At 43.6% G+C, this 20,139-nt stretch overlaps 1 protein-coding gene across 1 annotated transcript; it reads right to left on the reverse strand.

Moving 5' to 3' along the window:
- Positions 1–302: 302 nt before the first annotated feature.
- On the reverse strand, positions 303–18,111 carry LOC115547819 (transmembrane protease serine 2-like). The gene is made up of 14 exons (XM_030362285.1): positions 18,014–18,111; positions 17,727–17,769; positions 17,132–17,330; positions 11,063–11,152; positions 10,727–10,861; positions 10,494–10,623; positions 9,698–9,817; positions 9,135–9,178; positions 7,667–7,838; positions 5,421–5,593; positions 5,189–5,284; positions 4,901–5,043; positions 3,501–3,653; positions 303–1,265 (listed from the first exon to the last, which is right to left on the reverse strand). Exons 2-14 carry the CDS (start codon positions 17,739–17,741, stop codon positions 1,257–1,259), a joined length of 1,479 nt encoding a protein of 492 aa, XP_030218145.1. The 5' UTR covers positions 17,742–17,769; positions 18,014–18,111; the 3' UTR covers positions 303–1,256.
- Between the last annotated feature and the right edge of the window lie 2,028 nt (positions 18,112–20,139).

Consider the following 20,139-nt stretch of genomic DNA (forward strand, 5'->3'; position numbering starts at 1 on the left):
GCTGGACCCCATGAGCCCCGATGAGGGCCAACTATCTAATGGAGGGAGAGAGAGGGACAGAGAGACAGAGAGGGAGAGAATATATTTTGAGAAAAAGTAGGTGTAGAAAAATGATGGAGAGGAGAGAGAGAGAGCAGTGAAAGAGAGGGATTCAAATTTCTGAGAGGATAGCATAAGTATGGTAGATCAATATGAAAGTATATAAAAGTAACTTGTTGTTTTGGCCAGGAAAATTATGAATTAAAAATTGGTGAATAAAATATTAAACTGTTTCAAAAATTGAGAGTTGGCAACGTGTGTTAAAAACAAAATCTTTATTATTGTAAACATTTAATTATTTGACATAAATAACCTTATGGTATTGCAATACACAAGGATAGGCACCTTATTAGGAGGTAGTTTGCATCTAAATGCAGCTACCTGTGGAATTTCAGGATAATGCAAACAGATGATGGAATTGGTCTGAAATTCTCAGATTATTGACATAGACATCATGTGCTACATATTTTTGTATAGTTCTTTCCCTAAAATAACTGCAATCCTAGGTCTGTTTGTTGTATGTAACCAATATAAATCTTTCTACATACATATAAAGTAATCATTGAACGATGTGTTGCACTGGTTAATATGAAACCAAAACAAATGGCCACATTTATATATAAAACCCTATGTACAAGTATGTATTGTTTTTATATTGCTCTGTGTAAAGAGTGTTGATATTCTACTTAAAGTCGCAATGTGTCACATTTCAATTAGCTCTCTGTTTGAAATTACCTGGATTCATAGTCTGATCCATAGGGATTTCAAATCAGAGTGGACAGAACACTGTCATTGAGCTTGTTGAATGATGAAAGTCTAACGACTCCTAACTGGGAGGGTTTTAATCTTACACATTTCGTCTTTAAAGAAAATGTAATTCATTTGATACTTGGAAAAAGACATTCTGGCTGGATAAAAGTGCTATCACATCCACGTTTCATTAAATAGATTGAGTACGTGTCTGCTTTTAAGTTCTGTCATGACGGTGTCCATTATATGCATGCTGCATAAAAGTTGAATAACCAGCAGCAAAACACAAACAAAAACAATCTAAAACATCTATCTGTTTAAGAATAAACACTAATTTCAATTAATGTACACAGTCCCTTCACCATATCAAAAATATACCATCTAAAATGCTGTATATTGCTGAAATCTAATAATTAAAACAATCATAAGAAACCAACATGTACTCAAATATTTCATGAAGAGATTTTTCAGTCCAACTGTTAAAATAGAAAAAAAGGCAAATCTTAGTAGTCTGCAAAGGGTATCTTATCGTATTTAATTGTAGAGCTGCACGCAAAAAATATATTCGCTCTTGCGCTCCCTTTCACCAGAACACTGACAGCGGTCAGGGAACAGAACCTTCAACCCCCACACACTCCCAAAACTTCATCATGCACGGGAGGAACGCTTTTTGTTGGGTGTGAAAATAGTGTGATAACTTCCACCAATCTACACTCCTTGAAAGTCAGTTTAAACTGTATTGTAGGCTTAAGAGTTTATGTTTATTGAGTTCCATCTGTATACAGGTTATATACAGTCTATGTGTTACACCCACACGGAGCTCCGCTTGCAACCATTTTTGAATGCCTTTCTATTGTTAAACATTGATTATAATCCCAAATTTTGAAGCGTGGTCCGTTAATTTAGTTTCAGGTAGTCTATTGTTTAGGGAGGGGTATCAGTGTTTCGTAATCAGTGTACAAATATTGACCAAACGATGGCTCTATGGAGAGGAATGCTGCTTCCTAACCTGTCTGCTAGGAAGGTATAGACCACTAAACACACAGGACTCATACCTGTGATAACGTCTTTAGTTCCTGTTATTCAGACTGAATATCTGTTGAATATCCAGAATCTAATTACTTGGGAAACTCTGTAATGGGCGCGACAACAGTCTAAATGTGAATGAACGTGACTAAACGTAAAGTGAATACAACTTTAACACATGGGGCCCTATCTAGCATCCGGCGCAATTTACTTTCTCACTGGCACACGTGTCTTTGCTAGTTTGCAACTGGCGCAGAGCGTTCTTTTCCCTCCTGCGCCACACGTCGGTAAATTAGGGAATAATCTTGCCCCCCAAGCGGCGAATCAGCGAAAGGAGAAGGCGTGCTCTGGCGCATATGTTCCCTGGTGCTATTTTGCAGTTTCAGAAACCACTTGCGACACAAACCAGGAAATACCTGGTTTAAAGTCAGTGGCGCGTTGTACAGATATTATTTTAAGTGCGCATGCATAATGTTGCTTGTGTACTTCGCGCATACACTTTGCTTCTCTCCTCTACCTAGCCACTACCATTTTTGGTAAATTATTTGGGAAAGAACTTCGATACAGCGGTAATAAGTTGTAGCCTACTGTTAAATCAATGCATCTGTAAACACCGTACAGCAAACACATATTTTCTTGACACAGACGTCGTGTACATGCCCATAACTTTTAGGATTGATGATTATTTGATCGGGAGAAAACAGTGTTTTACCGCAAATGAGTATTAAAAAGAATGAATGAATGCGGGCGCACGTGTGTGTATGTGAAAAAGAATGAATGAATGTGGGCGCGCGTGTGTGTATGTGTAAAAATAATGAATGAATGCGGGCGCGCGTGTGTGCGTCCATCTGTTTAAACACAAGCAAACTAAACACGTAACGCATAATACAGTCCATGGCAATGTATATTAACGGGGGGACACATGCATATTAGGAACACAAGTCGATAACGATAATGCATACAATACTGATAAGAAACAATATTTATAATGTATAGCGTATATCATTAAATAGAACCACAATTACCGCATATCATATGTGTGTTAAGTTTTCTTTGCCAACATTTATTTGAGGACTCAGTATTTCTGAAGTTGAGGAAGAAAACCTTATTCCATGTGTGAATTAGGCCATATTATTTGGCCATAAACTGAGCAATTTGAAGTTTCAAATGCATGTGCATCTGTCTCATCGGAGACTGCAGACACGCTGTCAAAATATCAACCTGTCAGATTCAAATGCGCTCATGGCTCTTAAAGGGGATGGGAGTTGGCACTCTCATTGGTTTATTGCACGTTACGTCCAAACCCCACCTACGGGTAATTAGGCTATTTCAGACCAACCCTTTTTAGATATGCGCCGGGCGCAAGAGTCAATTTCGCGCCGGTAAAATAGCGACATCGCCGTAGAACCGCCCACAAAGCTACTTGCGCTTGCTATTGTCACTTGCGTTTCACAACGTTAAAAAAGGGCCCATGAACTCGTCCGTGAGCATGATTTCGGCCTCAGTCAAATCCGATAGATTGCCACCGGCATTGTGGTGAAGCAGACTACTCCCACTACTTAATGACGTCATCAAACTACGACGACTTTTGTTATTGTCTTAATTTAGAGACTAACGGAAGGAATTATATATCATACCTTTAACACGATCCAAACGATCATCATCCTTATTATGTCTCTACATACCTGCATTTGCTTATGGATCCAGTCCGAGAAGTAGGTCACGTTGCCGTACACCCCTGGTCTGTCCCGTAAGGCACATCCAACGCCCCAGCTGGTGTCCCCAACCAGCCACCACACACCACCTTCCTTGGCCACCAGTGGTCCCCCACTGTCCCCCTGGAGGAAACCCAAACAGATGTTTTACAGGTGTCTCGGTTGTCTCTATTTCGTTTATGAGGGAAAGACATCAGAGAGAGAGAGAGAGAGAGAGAGAGAGAAAAGGTGCGTCAAACGATAGATGTGGTGGATGCCGGTGGCTGTCTTCATCAAAAGGAATACAAATATGACAAGAGATGTGACAGGAAGAGAAGGAGAGGGGAAGAAGGGGAAGGAGGAGGAGGAGGAAAAATAAGTAGGAAGAGAAGAAGGAGAGGAGGAAAAGGAGGAGGAAAGGAGAAGGAGAAGAAGGAGGAGGAGCTGATAAAGGAGGAGGAGAAGGAGCCAGAGGAGGAGGAGGAGGAGGAGCAGAGGAAGGAGAAGGAACAGGTGAAGGAGGAAAGAAGAAGAAGGAGAAATAGGTGGAGGATAAGGAAGAAGAGGTCTAAATTATTAAAATTCACAGACATCGTCTCATATCAAACAGCAATAACTATGTACAGAGCTAGGTACCATTTGTTACCATTGAACATTCAAAACTTGTTTAGTGAACGTGAGGGGGGGCATAGTTTGAGGAGAGAACTCAATTTCAAAATTCTGATGAGAAATTCCACCATGTTGTGGAACAATCTGAGCGAAGTTCATAAGCAAAGTCCAAGCATCAATGTTTTTAAAAGAATGTACAAAAATTGAGTGTTCACAGGATATAGTGAACTGCACTAAGAGTCAGTAGGTTTGTGTATGTATGTATAGGTATACAGTATGTATACACGCTGTTGTGTCACATTCATGCTGTTACTTGTTAAATGTATGTTGTAGATATATATATTATGTACATACTTACATATGTATATTTATTTATATAGCATAACATTTTTATATTCATTTATTATTATTATTGTTATTATCATTATTATTATTATTATTATTATTATTATTATTAATAATAAACATACAGAGTAAGTAATAAGAGGGGTGGGAGTACATACGTTTTTACTTCTTCTCACTCCTTTTCGGATATGTTTACATTAATGTTTATTTTTATTTCTTGTTTCTTTTTGCTTTTTATTTTTACTATTACTATTATTATTTTTGTTTTTGTTATTCATTCTTGAATGGCTTTATTGTTGTAATTGGCTAAATGTGTTGTTTTTGTTTTGTCTACATATTCGAAATAAACATGAAAGAAAGAAAGAAAGAAAGAAAGAAAGGTAGGTGAAGGAGATGAGGAAAAATAAAAATATAGGAAAAGGACAAATCCGACCAACCTGACATGAATCCACTCCTCCAGCCAACTTTCCAGCACAGATCATGGTTTCAGTCACCTGTTGGTCCAATATGTGCCGTTGGTTGCACCTGTCTCTGCTGTAAATGGTCACCTCGGCCTGCATCAACTCATCCGGGCTGACCCCTGGGTGGGAATATTTACTATTATTGGATGGACTGAGTATGAACTGCTTTCAGCACATTCAAGAGACAAGCTATGTAGTGTACTGCCATTCCCTTTATGAAATATTGACAGAGATATTATAGAGAGAGAGATATTTTTGGATCACCCTCAGAGCTCAGAGTTCCCCAACCGGTGGTCCAGGCGTTTCGCTCTGGGTTCAGGTTCACGCCGACGTTGGGCAAACATGCCGGCCTCACATTCCCTTCAAGATACAATATAAAAAATAACGTGATAAAAGGAAATGCTAGTAAAATGAAAAAACCTTGGTTCCATTTAGTCTTCATCGGGGCCCCCACCGGGGGTGCGGGGGCTGACTCAGGGAGGGGGGCGTGTCTTACGGGTGAAGGTCAGAGGTCGTCTGAGCCTCAGGAGAGCCACGTCGTTGGCATGGGGCTCGATGTTGTAGTCCTTGTGGACGATGATTCTTCGCACCAACGCACTGGAAAACCAACTCATCCAACTCAGGCGAACGCCCCCGTAGTAGACACGCAATATAGATGTATCAGACGGCCTTTTGAATTATGAAAAACAGGGTGTGTTGGAGAGGTATATATTGAGAACAAATTAAGATGAATTCATTTTTTGCGAAACACTTTTACCCGAAGCGACTGTGTCTTTTGTTTCATCATGTTCAGCACTTTGAAGCACATTTACAAGAGTTTTGATGTTAAGGGAAAACACTTGGTTTGTAAAACCTAGGATAAAAGTAAAGTAAAGTACCAATCAAATGGCCTTCTATTTGTTGGTTACTCATGGTAACTCATGTAGGTAGTAAACCAAACACTCTGGCTATCGCTCCCCAGTCCCCACCCAATCTGATCATAGCGAGTGGGAGTGGCTTTAGCAAGAGAACCAATAACTGAACAGAGAAATAGCCCCGCCCCTATGGAGTCAGTTTCCTGCCATAATTCAAACCTGAAAAAAAAAGTTTCACAGACTTGTAAGTCTGGGTTTGAAAACTCAACACCTTGTAAAAAAGGTTTTGCAACACTGAAAAAAGAGATTATAACCTGAAAAAAAATAAAAATAAAATTCAAACATCTGTAAACATGATTTTGTGTTCTATTTTATCTTCATCATTTTCAGCAACACATTTTCAAAGTTCAAACAATTTCACCACCGCATTTGCAGAGTTTCAAATCTGGCACTGTTCTAACGGTGTATTTCATTGTTGCCCGGTTTTGAAACCTTGTAAATGGGATTCTGCAAACAGGTGTTCATACATTGAGAAATACGTTTTGAAAGGTTGAATATTTAGTTTTAAAAACTTGTAAAGGTGTACGTTTACGACATTGCAACGTATTTTTTCAGAACTGACTTTTCAGCACTGATTTTTCAGAGATTTGAGCGCAAGCTTTGAGTCACGTGAATATTGGCAGTGTTCTGACGCCACTCGTTTTGAAACTCCTGACAGTCGAATCTGAAAACGTTCCTGGGGGCGGGACCATTTAGCTCTAAACCTATTGGTTGCTCTCGGCTGACGTACATTCCAATCACATGTGCCGTTCACCGGGCTGTTCGTGATTGACAGTGCTCTGCCGATGACACGAATAACAACGGGTTGATTTCGCGGTTGATTTTGATTTCCATTTTCTGGAACCAGAGTCTCATCTCCATAGGACGCGACTAGCAAGGACGCGTCCTAGCAAGGCTGCAGCCTTCACTTTGGGAAACAGCCATGGTTCCAGAAAATGGAAATCAAAATCAACCGCGAAAGTCGCTTGTTATTTGTGTCATCGGCAGAGCACTGTCAATCACGCACAGCCCGGTGAACGGCACATGTGATTGGAATGTACGTCAGCCGAGAGCAACCAATAGGTTTAGAGCTAAATGGTCCCGCCCCCAGGAACGTTTTCAGATTCGACTGTCAGGAGTTTCAAAACGAGTGGCGTCAGAACACTGCCAATATTCACGTGACTCAAAGCTTGCGCCTGTGTGGTCAAATCTCTGAAAAGTCGGTGCTGAAAGTCAGTTCTGAAAAAATACGTTGTAATGTCGTTAACGTACACCTTTACAAGTTTTTAAAACTAAATATTCAACCTTTCAAAACGTATTTCTCAATGTATGAACACCTGTTTGCAGAATCCCATTTACAAGGTTTCAAAACCGGGCAACAATGAAATACACTGTTAGAACAGTGCCAGATTTGAAACTCTGCAAATGCGCTGGTGAAATTGTTTGAACTTTGAAAATGTGTTGGTGAAAATGATGAAGAAGATAAAATAGAACACAAAATCATGTTTACAGATGTTTGAATTTTAGTTTTATTTTTTTTCAGGTTATAATCTCTTTTTTCAGTGTTGCAAAACCTTTATTACAAGGTGTTGAGTTTTCAAACCCAGACTTACAAGCCTTTGAAACTTTTTTTTTCAGGTTTGAATTATGGCAGGAAACTGACTCCATACGCCCCTAAATGAAACAAAATGTCTACCAGAAGTTGAAGAACAGAATAACTCACATTTTTAAATGTAATAGTTGCTAGCTCATACAGGTTGTTTTTTTTGTCCTGTAATTAAACCTATAATAATACTAATAAGAAGAAAAATAATGTTTGCATTAATAATAAATAAATAATAATATTAACTCTGATGGGAAGCAGTGGGCGGCCGTTAGGATCCAGTATTGGCCGATGATGGTGCCACCGCAGAAATGTTGGCCGTAGTACTGCAGGCTGACCTGCCAGGGCCAGGCCCTCCTATCCGCAGGGGTCCCGCCCACGATGCGCGTGCTGGGGTCCATCTCACTGACACCGCACGCTGGTGAGGGCCGGGGGAGGGAGAGAGAGAGGGAGGGAGTGGGATGGAGGGGGAGGAAGGGAGGGATTGAGGCGGAGGGAGGGAGGGATGAAGGGGGAGGAAGAGAGAGGTGAACTTTAAGGTGAACTTGATGAGGCGATACGATAATACAATGATAAAGGTAATTGTTTGATCTTCATTGTCCGCAGTCTAACCTGTAGGCCAGGGCTATTCAACCTCCTTAACAAGTGGGCCGAAAAGGAAAACCACTAGGGGTTCATGGGCCACACAGAGTAAAACTACATGAATGAATCGCTACAAATAAATCGTACTTAAAGTAGTGTTAACTTAATATATATAGTACTACTACATGGAATAAACTTGTCAGACGCATTCCTTCCTTCTTCACTTTTAATCGTATCATTATAAAAGATTTTGTTCTCACATATTTTGGACACGTATTTAGAATTCAACAATGTTTGAATCATCACAAAACAGAACTACTGTACATATGAGACATATTGAGCCACTGAGTCAATGAGAACGATTGCACTGCCTTGTTTGCCTAGTTTGGCTCATCCTGAGACACTCATGCAGCTTTTCATAGGTCATGGAGCAATGTGCCCTTGTTCTGATGGCATTCAAATGAGAAAAGCTAGACTCACACGTATCGGTTGAGCCAAACATTGTCAGAATAAGTGATGCCAGTTCCTGATTGTGGGGTACTGATACTGGCTAGTATCACCGGCTAAACACGGAAACCTGATTTGCATGCAACTATGTTTCTCCTTTATTTTATTTATTTTTTGCATGCAACCTCTTGCGGGCCAGAAAAAAATTAAGAGGGGCTGCATTTGGCCCACGGGCCGCTAGTTGAATAGGCCTGTTAAGGACATGGAGAACACCTGTGGAGCAGGTGGAGAAGCAGGGCTTAAATAGCCTGCTTCTCCACTCATTCGGGGCTCTCCCAGCCATGTGGCTCCTTACGGAGAAATGGTCCTCGTGGGTGACGGGATTCCACCCACGACGGATGGGACCGTTGATTCCTCCCAGGTTTTTCGATATTTTGTGTTTTCATAGACTTTGTGTCATGTTAAGGATTAAACATGCCTTTTTGGCTTCTACCCCTCAAAGTTGTGTCCTGTTTGGGAGGAGGTGGTTCGCTCACCGTACCGGGTTGCCACAGCATCCTTGAGCGAGAAACCTATGCCTACCTGCTCCTTTACTATTTGCATCTCAGTTCACTGTGAGGTGCTTTGGATATTAAGGGTAGTTTGACTCTGAGAGTCGAAGTCAAATAAAGGAAGCGAAGCTTACCAATGCAGCGCAGACTGACAACCATGTTGGAATTACACGTTCGGCTGTATTGGGGAAAAAATCAAATTAATTGAAGCAAGGGTGAGGTGACTGAATCATCATTTCATTAAAAATGTGCTTTAGGTATGAGTCGGGGGTAGAAGAGATCAAGGTTTTCCAACTAAGCAACTCTAAAGAAAAGTCACCTCCAACACTGCTCCTTCACCCCTATGTTTCTCTACCATTGAGAAGCGTTGCAGTCCTTCACTTTTGATTGACAAGCAAGATGGATTCCCCATTCCGATACCCTGATTGGTCAGAAATTAGCCAGGAGCAGACCTTAAATCAAAACAGTATCGTACAGAGGCAGACGCTGTGAAATTGAAAATGAAATTCTCACAGCGCATTTTACCCACTAATGGCTGACAACAATCTACCCTGAAGTAATTGTGATCAAATTGTACCTGCAGCACCTTTAAAACGTCTATGAATTCCATAGCAGGGACTCTGTGGGTTTACAAAAGCAGTTCAACTGTAATGTGTAAAACTGTGCAATCAGCCTTACTGATGAGTGTCAGAAGTACCTGTCTCTGAGGTACGAATGAATCTGGTCACCCGGTTGGTAGAACCCTAACTGCAGCTTGCTGTAGCCTCCCGTCCCCAGAGAGCCTGCACCCGTCTGGGTGGAGGAAACAAACTCGGTACTGTGGAACAAGGTACAGGCAAGGCCGAATCACACAACCATCCACGGCCCTTTGAGTCCCACCTTTAACCGTCACCATGTTTCCACGATGAGTACTGCAATCAAGGTTGCTGTGGAGGCCGCTGTTACTGTGATTGTTTCATGTTGTTAGATGTTGTTGTGCACGGTGAAATGGGGGTTTTGCTTGGATGTAGGATTATGTCTGTGAAAAAGAGTTTTCTCGACGCACATGGTTGTTGTTTAAAAGCATATTTTTACTTAAACAAATAGCACAACCGTCGAGTCACTTGCACAACTCAAGCCTCGCTCCAGTCTAAAACTCTGGCCCTCTTAAGGAGCACCAGAATGGGTGTGGCTCAATTAGCCTATGAGCGACAGCTGCAGACTATTACGGCTAACAGCCAGACAGGAATATGTGCATCTTTTAAAACATGGTTTAAAACAGTGAAGATGCCATTCACATCTTCACAACGTCATTGAGGGTTGTGCCGCTGTTGCTGTGGTGTTGTTAGATGCTGTTGTACAAATGCAGATGCAGATAACTTTACTGATTTAAAGGAAACTGTTTATTCTTATTGTTATTATTAATTATGCTATTTGCTCAACATTGTTACTGTTATGCGTTGTTGTTATTGCGTGTAGTTGTGGTGGCCGTCCCTCCAGGGATACAAACTCACCCTGAGTAGCCTATCTGTTTACAGGAAGCTCTGCCCAAGTCGTCTCTCCAGCGCTCCGCACAAACAGGCCGCCAGGTGTGGCTGGTGGCTGAGAAGCTCTGCAGTACAAAGTCGGTCCCATGGAGGCGAACTGGGACCCAAGAGAGACACTTCTGAGGTCAGTGTGTGCGTGCGTGCGTGAGTGCGTGAGTGAGTGCGAGCAAGCGCGTGTGTGTGTAGCTGGGAGATCTCACGGCATTGGGACTCGTCCTCTCCTCCTATCAAGTCTTTGACGCCGTCACACAACTGTGGTTGGTTGTGGTCGGTCACAGGGGTTGGTTGTGGTAGGTCAATGCCACCTTCATGGTACAGCTCTCTCTCGAAGAAAGCTACAAACACACACACACAAATACATTAATTTAAAAACATATAAACACAGATAATAATAAATTATTATCTTTATTATCATAAAAAAAAGCAATATAAGAAATGCGGCATATTTATGTGTCTTTATCTTGAAAATAATTTAATTCCACCACCCTTATGCTATGCCAAACGGCATCAATTTAAACCGTATAGTTACAACTTACCGAAGTACCAGATCAACACTCCCATCACTAACATGATGAGCACGGAGGAGGCCAGTCCACGCAACACATTTTTCATGTTACTCTTTGGTTCTGTGAGAGAAGGAGACCGACAGAGAGATCCTCAAACATAGCCTCCATTCAAATGTATACAAATGATGGGAAATGAGGTCCTTCCACTCCATACATCAATCATCAACAAATGTTGATTGTTGACAGGCTATATAAACATGCAAAGGAAATTTGATATATTCCCTTAAAGGAAACTAAAAGAGAAGTTTAACTTTGTAAAATAGATTAGACAAGAGCAAATATTATGATCCAATACATTAATAGCCTGTAACCCTTAGAAAAATGTAAATTATAACTATTCTGATGTCCCCAAAGTAGAACATGAAGTGGAACAGACACTGTTTTCAGTATATAACACAATACAATTACAATAAAACCAATACAATTACAAATATAACCGCAAGCGGTGATTAACGGGGTCTGACCAAAATTAAAAGTCAAGAACACACTAATGGAAGATATATAAATATAACATATAATTGTCATACTTAAGGAAAGATGTTCCACTTATAAACCTGAACTGCAGCTTCATTCACATGATCAAAATGTCTATTGATAAGCAGAACAACATCCAGAAAACTCAAAGCACACATTTCTCAAGTGAATTAAGGGCTTTCTTCAAAGCATATACCTGAAAAATCTTTGAAATTAAATGTTAAAAAATTAAACATTTGTAGTTAAGAACACTAACGCAAGAAATATAAATATGACAGAGTTAATTATGAGGGAAAAATGGTTAACGAAGAAGTTCCCCTTAATGCCATACTGCCATACATTATTCAGGATTCAAACTCTCAACCTTAGGATCACCAGTACACGGCATCATCCCGTTGAGCCACTGATATTCCTGTACTGCATGAAGCCTCATTCATGTTGTGTGTGCAAACACTACACGAAACACGGGAGCCTCATGAGTTCAACTGTTTACTCAAACTTATCCCAACGGACACACTCACCGGAAACACGTCATCCGTTACATTAAAATACAGGCATGCTATCAAAATACGGGCATGCCGTAAACACTGTCATGGATACATAACATTTTCCCCCCTCTCCAGGGGAGATCCAACCCACATCCATGAGTGAGATATAACACGAATATTATAGTATATAATAACAATAATAGGGTAATTATAGTAGATAATCAGAATACATTGTTAATGACTTCAGTCCGGCCCGAACATATTATGACAAGGCTATTTAAAAGGTAAAGTGCTTTAGAACACCAGACTAAAGTAACTCGAACAGTCTTGATGAGGTTAAAACATTCAAACATAGTAATTCCTGAGGTAGCCCGGTTTGGCACGGGCACGGACTGGTCGTGCTGCCGGATTGACTGGGCCTCCAGAGTCCGGATCAGGATCTCGGCTGGCCTCCAGGTCTGCCGCGGTAGGTGTGGCCACTTTGCGGAGGCGGCGTGCATGCCACCGCGTTCCATCTGAGAGACGAAAGGTGGCAGGCCCCAGTTGCTCAGTCACCTGGAAAGGCGCTGACCAGAATGACAAAAGCTTATGGCCCCTTGTGGGCCTCCTGACCCTGACCCAGTCCAGAATGGTGAAAGCTGGGTGTTTGGCCCTGTGGGACCGGTCAAAGCGCTGTTTAGTTGCCTGCTGTCGTGCTGAGACTCGGTCACGTAGCTGATCAGTTGTTTCCCGCTGGGCCCCCTGTGATGTCAGGTGAGCAGGAACACGAAGGCGATCCAGGGGTAGTGATAGCTCCCGCCCCAACATCAGAAGTGCTGGTGAGCTGTCTGTTGTAGTGTGTTTAGCAGCTCGGTAGTGCAGTAGGGTCCGCAGGAGTGCTGCTGAGAATTGAAACCCCTCTGCTAGGTGAGCTCTGATACCATTTTTCAGCGTCTGGTTCATGCGCTCCACACCCCCATTCGCCTGAGGGTTATAGAAGGCTGTGCGTATGTGTCTGATCCCCCGCTCACTCAGAAAAGTCGTGAACTCTGCAGAGATGAATGCGGCCCATTGTCTGTGGTGATTGTTGTGGGCATGCCCCAACGAGCAAAAAGCACCTCCAGAAAGTCAATGACTGCCTGTGTGGTGACTGACCCTGTAGAGACTGCCTCAGGCCACTTAGAGTACAGGTCATAGGCCACGATGAGGAACCGTTGGTGATGTGGGACGCCACGGAGCTCACCACAAATGTCCATTTGGATGTGCTCCCAAGGCCCAGCTGGCCACTGCAGTGGCTGAAGGGGAGGAGCTGGTGGGGGGCCGGTCTTTCCACTCACCAGGCAGGCTGGGCAGTCTCTCACCATAGCCTCCACATCGCCATCGATTCCTGGCCACCAGACCACTTCCCTGCAGCGCTGTTTCACTTTGACAATGCCCAGGTGGCCTTCATGGGCCATGGACAAGACACGTGGCTGTAAAGCGGAGGGTATGACTGTGCGATGGCCCCTTGCAACGCAGTGGTCGTTCCAGCAAAAGAGTTCATCTTTAAACCGGCGGAAAGGAGCTAGACTGTCTGGTAGGCCAGAGGCTGGAGGCCACCCGGAGTGGATGAAAGTGCGGAGCTGTGAGAGCACTGGGTCCTGTTCAGAGGCCTGTTGGAGATCTTGAAGTGACACTATTGCCTCGAGAGGGGAGTGGAGGAGCTGAATGAGGTCCAGGTCGCTGTTGTCTGGAGTCGGCTCCACAGCTGGAGGTGGGGTGGAGCGTGACAGTAAGTCCGCCACCACATTCTCTCTTCCCGGTGTGAACTGCAGTGTGAAATTGTACTGGTGAAGTCTCTCATACCAGCGGTGGATGCGCAGAGGCCTGTGCCCAGAACCAGATGTGGCCAGCAGGGCTGTAAGCGCTTGGTGGTCCGTACGTAATGTGAATGACCGGCCATACACGTACATATGCCACCGCTCACAGGCCCAGACACACGCTAGGGCCTCTCTCTCCCCCACGAAGTACTTCTGCTCTGCTGAATTAAGAGCTCGGGAGGCAAAAGCAATCGGCCGCTCTGTGCCGTTGTGAAGCTGAGACAGCACAGCCCCCACTGCGTAGTTGGAGGCATCACAGGTGACCAGCGTCGGGCTGGGTGGGTCGAAGTGGGCGAGTACTGGTGGTGCGATGAGCTGGGCCTTCAGCTGCATGACCGCATCTTCGCAGGCAGGGGTCCATGCCCAATGGGCGTCTTTTTTAAGGAGCAGTCGTAGAGGGGCAGTGGTGGAAGAATACTGAGGAAGAAAACGCAAGTAATAGGCCCAGGAAGGAGGCAATTTGGGCAGGGCTGGAGGGCAGCCGTTGAATGGCCTCCACGTTAGAGTGCAGTGGGCTGAGGCCTTCTGGGGTCAGGCGAAACCCCACAAACTCCACCTCGGACGCAGAGAAAATACACTTCTCCCCATTCAGTGTGAGGGCATGGGAAACCAGCATGTCGAGTACCAGTGTGAGTCGTTGGTCGTGGATGGCAGCCGTTGATCCGTGTACTACTATGTCGTCCAGGAATATCACCACCCCTGGGATGCCAGCGAAGATGGTGGACATTATTTTCTGGAAGCAGCTAGGGGCGGAGCAAAGACCAAACGGCACCCTGGTGTAGCGGAAAACGCCTGCGTGTGTGACGAAAGCGGTGAGGTTACGGCTGTCTGGGTGCAGGGGTACCTGCAGGTAGCCTTGGCGGAGGTCAAGCTTTGAAAAAATCTTGGAGCCGTAAAATTGAGAGGTCAGTTCCTCTGCTGTGGGCAGCGGGTATTTGTCGGGCACCACGGCCTTGTTAACCGCCCTCAGGTCCACACACACACGCAAACCACCTGACTTCTTCTTCGCGATGACCAGGTTAGAGATCCAGGGCGAGGCGTTGACTGACTCAATGATGCCTAAGTCCAACAGCTTTGTCAGCTCTGCTGAGACGTCATTGCGTAGTGCCAGGGGAATGTGGCGGAGAGGCTGTATGACAGGGTGTATGTCTTTGCGAAGCAGAGGTTGATGGGTGAAAGCTGAGATGCAGCCTAGGCCAGAAAAGAGTGCTGGCCATCGCTGTTCCCATGGTGAGCTGACCTGGTGAATTGTTGCTCCACCGCTGTCCATGAACGTGAAGCCCAAGCTGGTGATGAGATCCAGCCCCATGAGGTTAGCTCCATGGCGTGCCACTTGAAAAGTGAAGGTAGCCAAGGATGTGTTGCCATGGCGCACCGGACAGCTGAGGGAGGCCACTAAGTCGATCTTAGAATTGCCATATCCATGGAGAACAGCCGAAGGCGTCTGCAGCGTACCTGCGCTTGACTGTGGGCCAGTTGAGGAGGGATAAAGCCGCTCCAGTATCCAGCAGTAAAGGAACACAGACCCCATCTAGTTCCACTGTGCACGTCTTGAAGGACACACGTGCAGAGCTAACAGAGTGTATGGGTGTTGGGGCTGATGAGCTAGCCACAGCCTGTCGTGGGCCTGTCCGTGGGCCGAGCACGGACGGCGCAGAGCGACAGACTTTGGCGAAGTGGTTGTCTCTCCCGCAGGACTGGCAGACTTTTCCCCTGGCCGGGCATGTTGGGGCTCTGCTCATGTGGGAAGAGGATCCACAGTTGCCACAACTGCGACGTGGCTGGCTACGTGTGTGGGATGTGTAGTTTTGTAGCTTCTCTGTACTTTTTTGCCTGTCCCAGGGTTCTGAAAATGCGCTGTCCCTCAGTACCGAGGCAATGAACAAGGAGTGCTCTTCGTCGCGGGTCGCTAGCATCTTCCAGTCCGAGAGCTGCGAGGTATGTTTCAAACGACTCCAGCCAACGAATCCACGGTACCGGAGGCTCGCCTGGTAGTGTAAGGAAAGGTATAGGTGGTGGGAGTGAAAACTCCATCCTCGTCGCCAATGTTGTGTGTGCAAACACTACGCGAAACACGGGAGCCTCATGAGTTCAACTGTTTACTCAAACTTATCCCAACTGACACACTCACCGGAAACACGTCATCCATTACATTATAATACAGGCATGCTATCAAAATACGGGCATGCCGTAAACACTGTCATGGATACATAACAATTCACATTGTGAAAATGTCGATTGATAAGCACACAACATCAAGAAATCTCCAAGCACACATTTCACAAGAGAATTAAGGGCTTTCTTAAAATAGTACAGATCTGAAAATTTGCACTTTTAATGGTATCCACCTAATGATAGCCGTATACAAAATAACCAAATTATCATATAGGCAAAATGGGATGAGACTGTGGACGTTTGGCTTTTCTATGAAATTGTTGGGGAAGTAATAATTTTTAGAGCAGAAGACCGGGGTGAAAAGATGCATCTGATTTTAGAGATTAATATAATGAAAGAGTTTTGGGTTCAGGTCAATCTAGTAAGGAGAATAAGGCTAGTTCATATTTTTCTGAAATAGCGCCACCTTTGGGTGCAGTACCACAATTTGGGTTTATTAGTAGTGGGGGGTATCGTATCCAACTAGTAATAGTTGTTTGTTTTTTTATACGATAACAAAATTGTCACATAAGAAAAATGGGCTAACTGCTCCAAATTTATTGGCCAATATTTCTCAAATGGAACTAAGCAAAACCAATTCTGTCAAATGATTTTTGTGAGGCTTGGTCTAAAGATTTTATGTGTCGATTTTGGTGAATTTTTGGTGATTATTTTTGTAGCCTGTGAATGTTTTGATCATGTTGAGCTTTAATATGAAATTGTGGGAAAAGTATAAATTTTTCAGGGTTTTACAAATGCTTCTGATTCTAGGGAAATTAATAACGAATTTTGAGTCCATGTCAATCTGATGTGGAGAAATAAGCCTAAATCATGATTTTTTACAATAGCGCCACCTTTGGGTGCAATAATACAAATTTGGGTTTATGGGTAGAGGGGGTTATTGGTAACCATACCTGAACATTTCAAGAGTTTTCGACTTACGGTATAGGCTGCAGCATGACTTTTACAGAATTTGAGGGGAAAAAATAGGGGAAACAATAGGGGCCAAGCAGCTTCGCTGCTCGGACCCCTAATGAAACCGTTGGGTGGGTGGGTGGGTGGATATGACATGCTTTGTGTATTACCTATTCTCCGAACGATGGTAGTGATGCTGGTCGTGATGACAGGTTGCGGGGACAATTGTGGGACGCTGGTGCTGGTCGTGACGACAGGTTGCGGGGACAATTGTGGGACGGTAGGGTACAGGTCCTGGGACTGGTTATAGGACGGAGGTCTATCGTTGTCGTCCCCGAAGCCCGCGTTGTCGTGGTGGGGCGCAGTAGGCTGCAGAGGGGAGGTGACATTGCTATTATTCATAAACAAAATGTTACATTCTATATTTCTTACACTGTGTTTTTGTTAACATAATATGTAGCTGACCTGTACCTTGTCCAAGAATTCCCATAGCTACTTTTCCAAAAACTACAGTTTTACAGTGCATTGGATAGAAACAAATCTTGAATCCAGCGCACACTCTTTTGGTTTTTCCTGAGAGTGCTCAAGGTCAATATAGTTCTGTCCCATGCTCAAATGACTTGGGTTCGTGGTTTGGGAGGGGATTGGGGATTTAAAAACATGAAAGATAGTTCCGTTTCAGATTTCAGTTTGAGATAACATTGGTACAAAGTTGAATTGATAAACCAAGGAAGAATTAGTGACATGCAAATAGATTTCCATTACCTGTGTGGAATCCATTCTGAGCCTTTTACTTTGGAAAGGCGGCCTTAAGTGATAGAAAAAGAAAACAACGTAACAAAATATATGGCATGTGAGGTTTCTGATAGGGTCCATATTTCAGCCATTATATTCAATCATTTTGCTGGTGTAAAAAGGTTGTAAAAAGAGACGATAGCCTACATCCTAAATGAAAACAATTAGGAAAACATGGCCAACTGTCATGCAAGGTTTTAATTGTATGTTCTAATAATCCTAATCACAAATCCTGCTTTAGAAAATCTACAACCTACCTTGATTATCCCAGTTATTTTCCACTGCTATGGTATGTCTCTGCGTTCTCCCTTCCTACTTCCCTGGCTGTTCTGACTGCGTCTCACTGTGTTGTGTCTGAGTGTGAGTGTGTGTCAAACCATGTCCACTGGCCCAGGTAAAAAACTGCCACGGCCACTCCTTCTCACTCGTGGGTGAGCGCAAGAGGCCACTTGCTTCGACCCTTGAAATTACTAACTTGATTCGCTCTTTGCTGATATTTTGTCACTCTAAGGCAGATTAAGTCATAAGTAGAAGGTTTATCTGCTATAGAAACCTGCATGTTAAGTTCTCCTTAAACATTACAAGAAGTTGTTAGGTACTCCCTCAACGTTATATCAGTTATCATACAAGCAAAAATAGGTTTTCCAAGAGCAGGAAACTGTTAAGTTTCAGTCCCAGTATCACTCTTCAATTCAATTCAATTCAATTGTAATTGTATAGCCCTTAATCACATTACAGTCTCAAAGGGCTTAACAGGCCAAATATTTATGACACCCCCAAGGGCAAGAAAAAACTCCCTTGAATTAGCAAGGAAGAATTCTTGAGAAGAACCGCAAAGTATGGGATCCCTTCTTCCAGGTATGGTCAGGAGTGCAATGGGTGCCTTCATTTACATAAAGGTAATTACATGCAAATCATATTAAATTGATGACGCGGTGCTGGCCGGTTAACCATGAGGAGAGTCCAGGCATCCAGTCCAGTCACCGCAACACACTAGAACAGACAGAATAGTGAATTAGAACGCAAAAGTACATAGTGGAATTGTATACTGCTATTATTTTTTTAAAACTATATTAAAGGTTGGGTATGGAATTCTCATTTTTGGCAAAATTATTTGAAATCCTTATCATAACCCACTTACAGCCACTGAGTTAGAAGTACTGACATGAAAATTAAACAAGTCAATCATCTGTGGAACGGGCAGGGCTCGAAAAACTCCAGCCAATGATTTCCAGACCCACCGAGTGGCATTGGACAGTAAGTACGTCAATCAAACGGTCGTACTGCACTCCCCCTCCCCCCACGCGTGACCCCTTCGTGCACGTACTCAAAGGTCTTGACCCAGAGCAAGCTTCTGTTTGTTGTTATCCTGCGGTAGCTACTGGAGCTAGCTAACTAGCTAATAGCTCGCTCTCGCATATCTGTGTTCGCTCGTGCATGATTGCGCGTCCATGTACTTGGAATGGGTGGAGTCAGAGTCAGTGTAGTAGGACCATTGGAGTTTTGTATTTTCAAAATCTGCTGGCATTTCGCGAATCCCATACCCAACCTTTAACAAAAGCACAAGCAAACACGCAGTGGTCTTCACATCGCATCTGTATCGTTTTCACACCCCTAGGTTCCAGACGCAAGACTGTAGAGGTGTGTTTTAAGCTTTCCTTTGAATAACTCCACAGAGTCAGCGTCCCTGATGACCGGTGGCGGAGAGAGGAGAGCCCCTTTTCTATATTAGGTAAAAACATCTAATTTGCCGAAATTGAGTGATAGGTTATACAATTAAGAACGGTGGGCCTCTTCATAACTAATTTACATTTTTTTTTTAATTCATTAATGTATTTTTTATTTATTTATTTTTACAAACCTTAATTTTTGGTGCCCCCCTCAGATAATTGGTGCCCTACGAACTCTGCGTACTCTGCGTATAGGGAGCGGCGGGCCTGCTTCTAACATGTTGGTCAAAGCACAGCTGAGGGTCGAACAGGTCACCAAGATTTCTGACAGATACACTGTGCTCTGTCTCTCTGGTCCCATTTTGAGCCTATAATTATCAGCTCTGTCTTCCCAGTGTTAAGCTGCAGGAAGTTCTGTGACATCCAACTCTTCACCGCAGCCAGACAGGACTCAACCTTCTGGATTTGGGCCGAGTCCCTTGGTTCTACAGGAATAAAGAGTTGGGTGTCATCCGCATAGCAGTGGAAGCTAATTCCAAAGCTGTGGATAACATCACCAAAGGCAATGGACCGAGGACCGACCCTTGTGGTACACCAAAGTGTAGTTTACAGTGCTTCGATTCTGAACCCTCATGGAGCACAAATTGTGTTCTGTGAGGTAAGATTCAAGCCAAAAGTCACTTGACAAACAAATTTCCTGTGATTCACACTAC

The sequence above is a fragment of the Gadus morhua genome, chromosome 7 (assembly GCF_902167405.1).
Source record: "Gadus morhua chromosome 7, gadMor3.0, whole genome shotgun sequence".
Lineage (NCBI taxonomy): Eukaryota > Metazoa > Chordata > Actinopteri > Gadiformes > Gadidae > Gadus > Gadus morhua.

Bases quoted from the DNA above. Each gene is read 5' to 3' on its own strand.
- LOC115547819 (XM_030362285.1), bottom strand. The intron at 9,179-9,697 runs GTACTTCTGACA...TCCCCAATACAG, and splicing joins CATTCGTACCTCAGAGACAG to CCGAACGTGTAATTCCAACA. The intron at 5,285-5,420 runs GTAAGACACGCC...TGTATCTTGAAG, and splicing joins ACGACCTCTGACCTTCACCC to GGAATGTGAGGCCGGCATGT.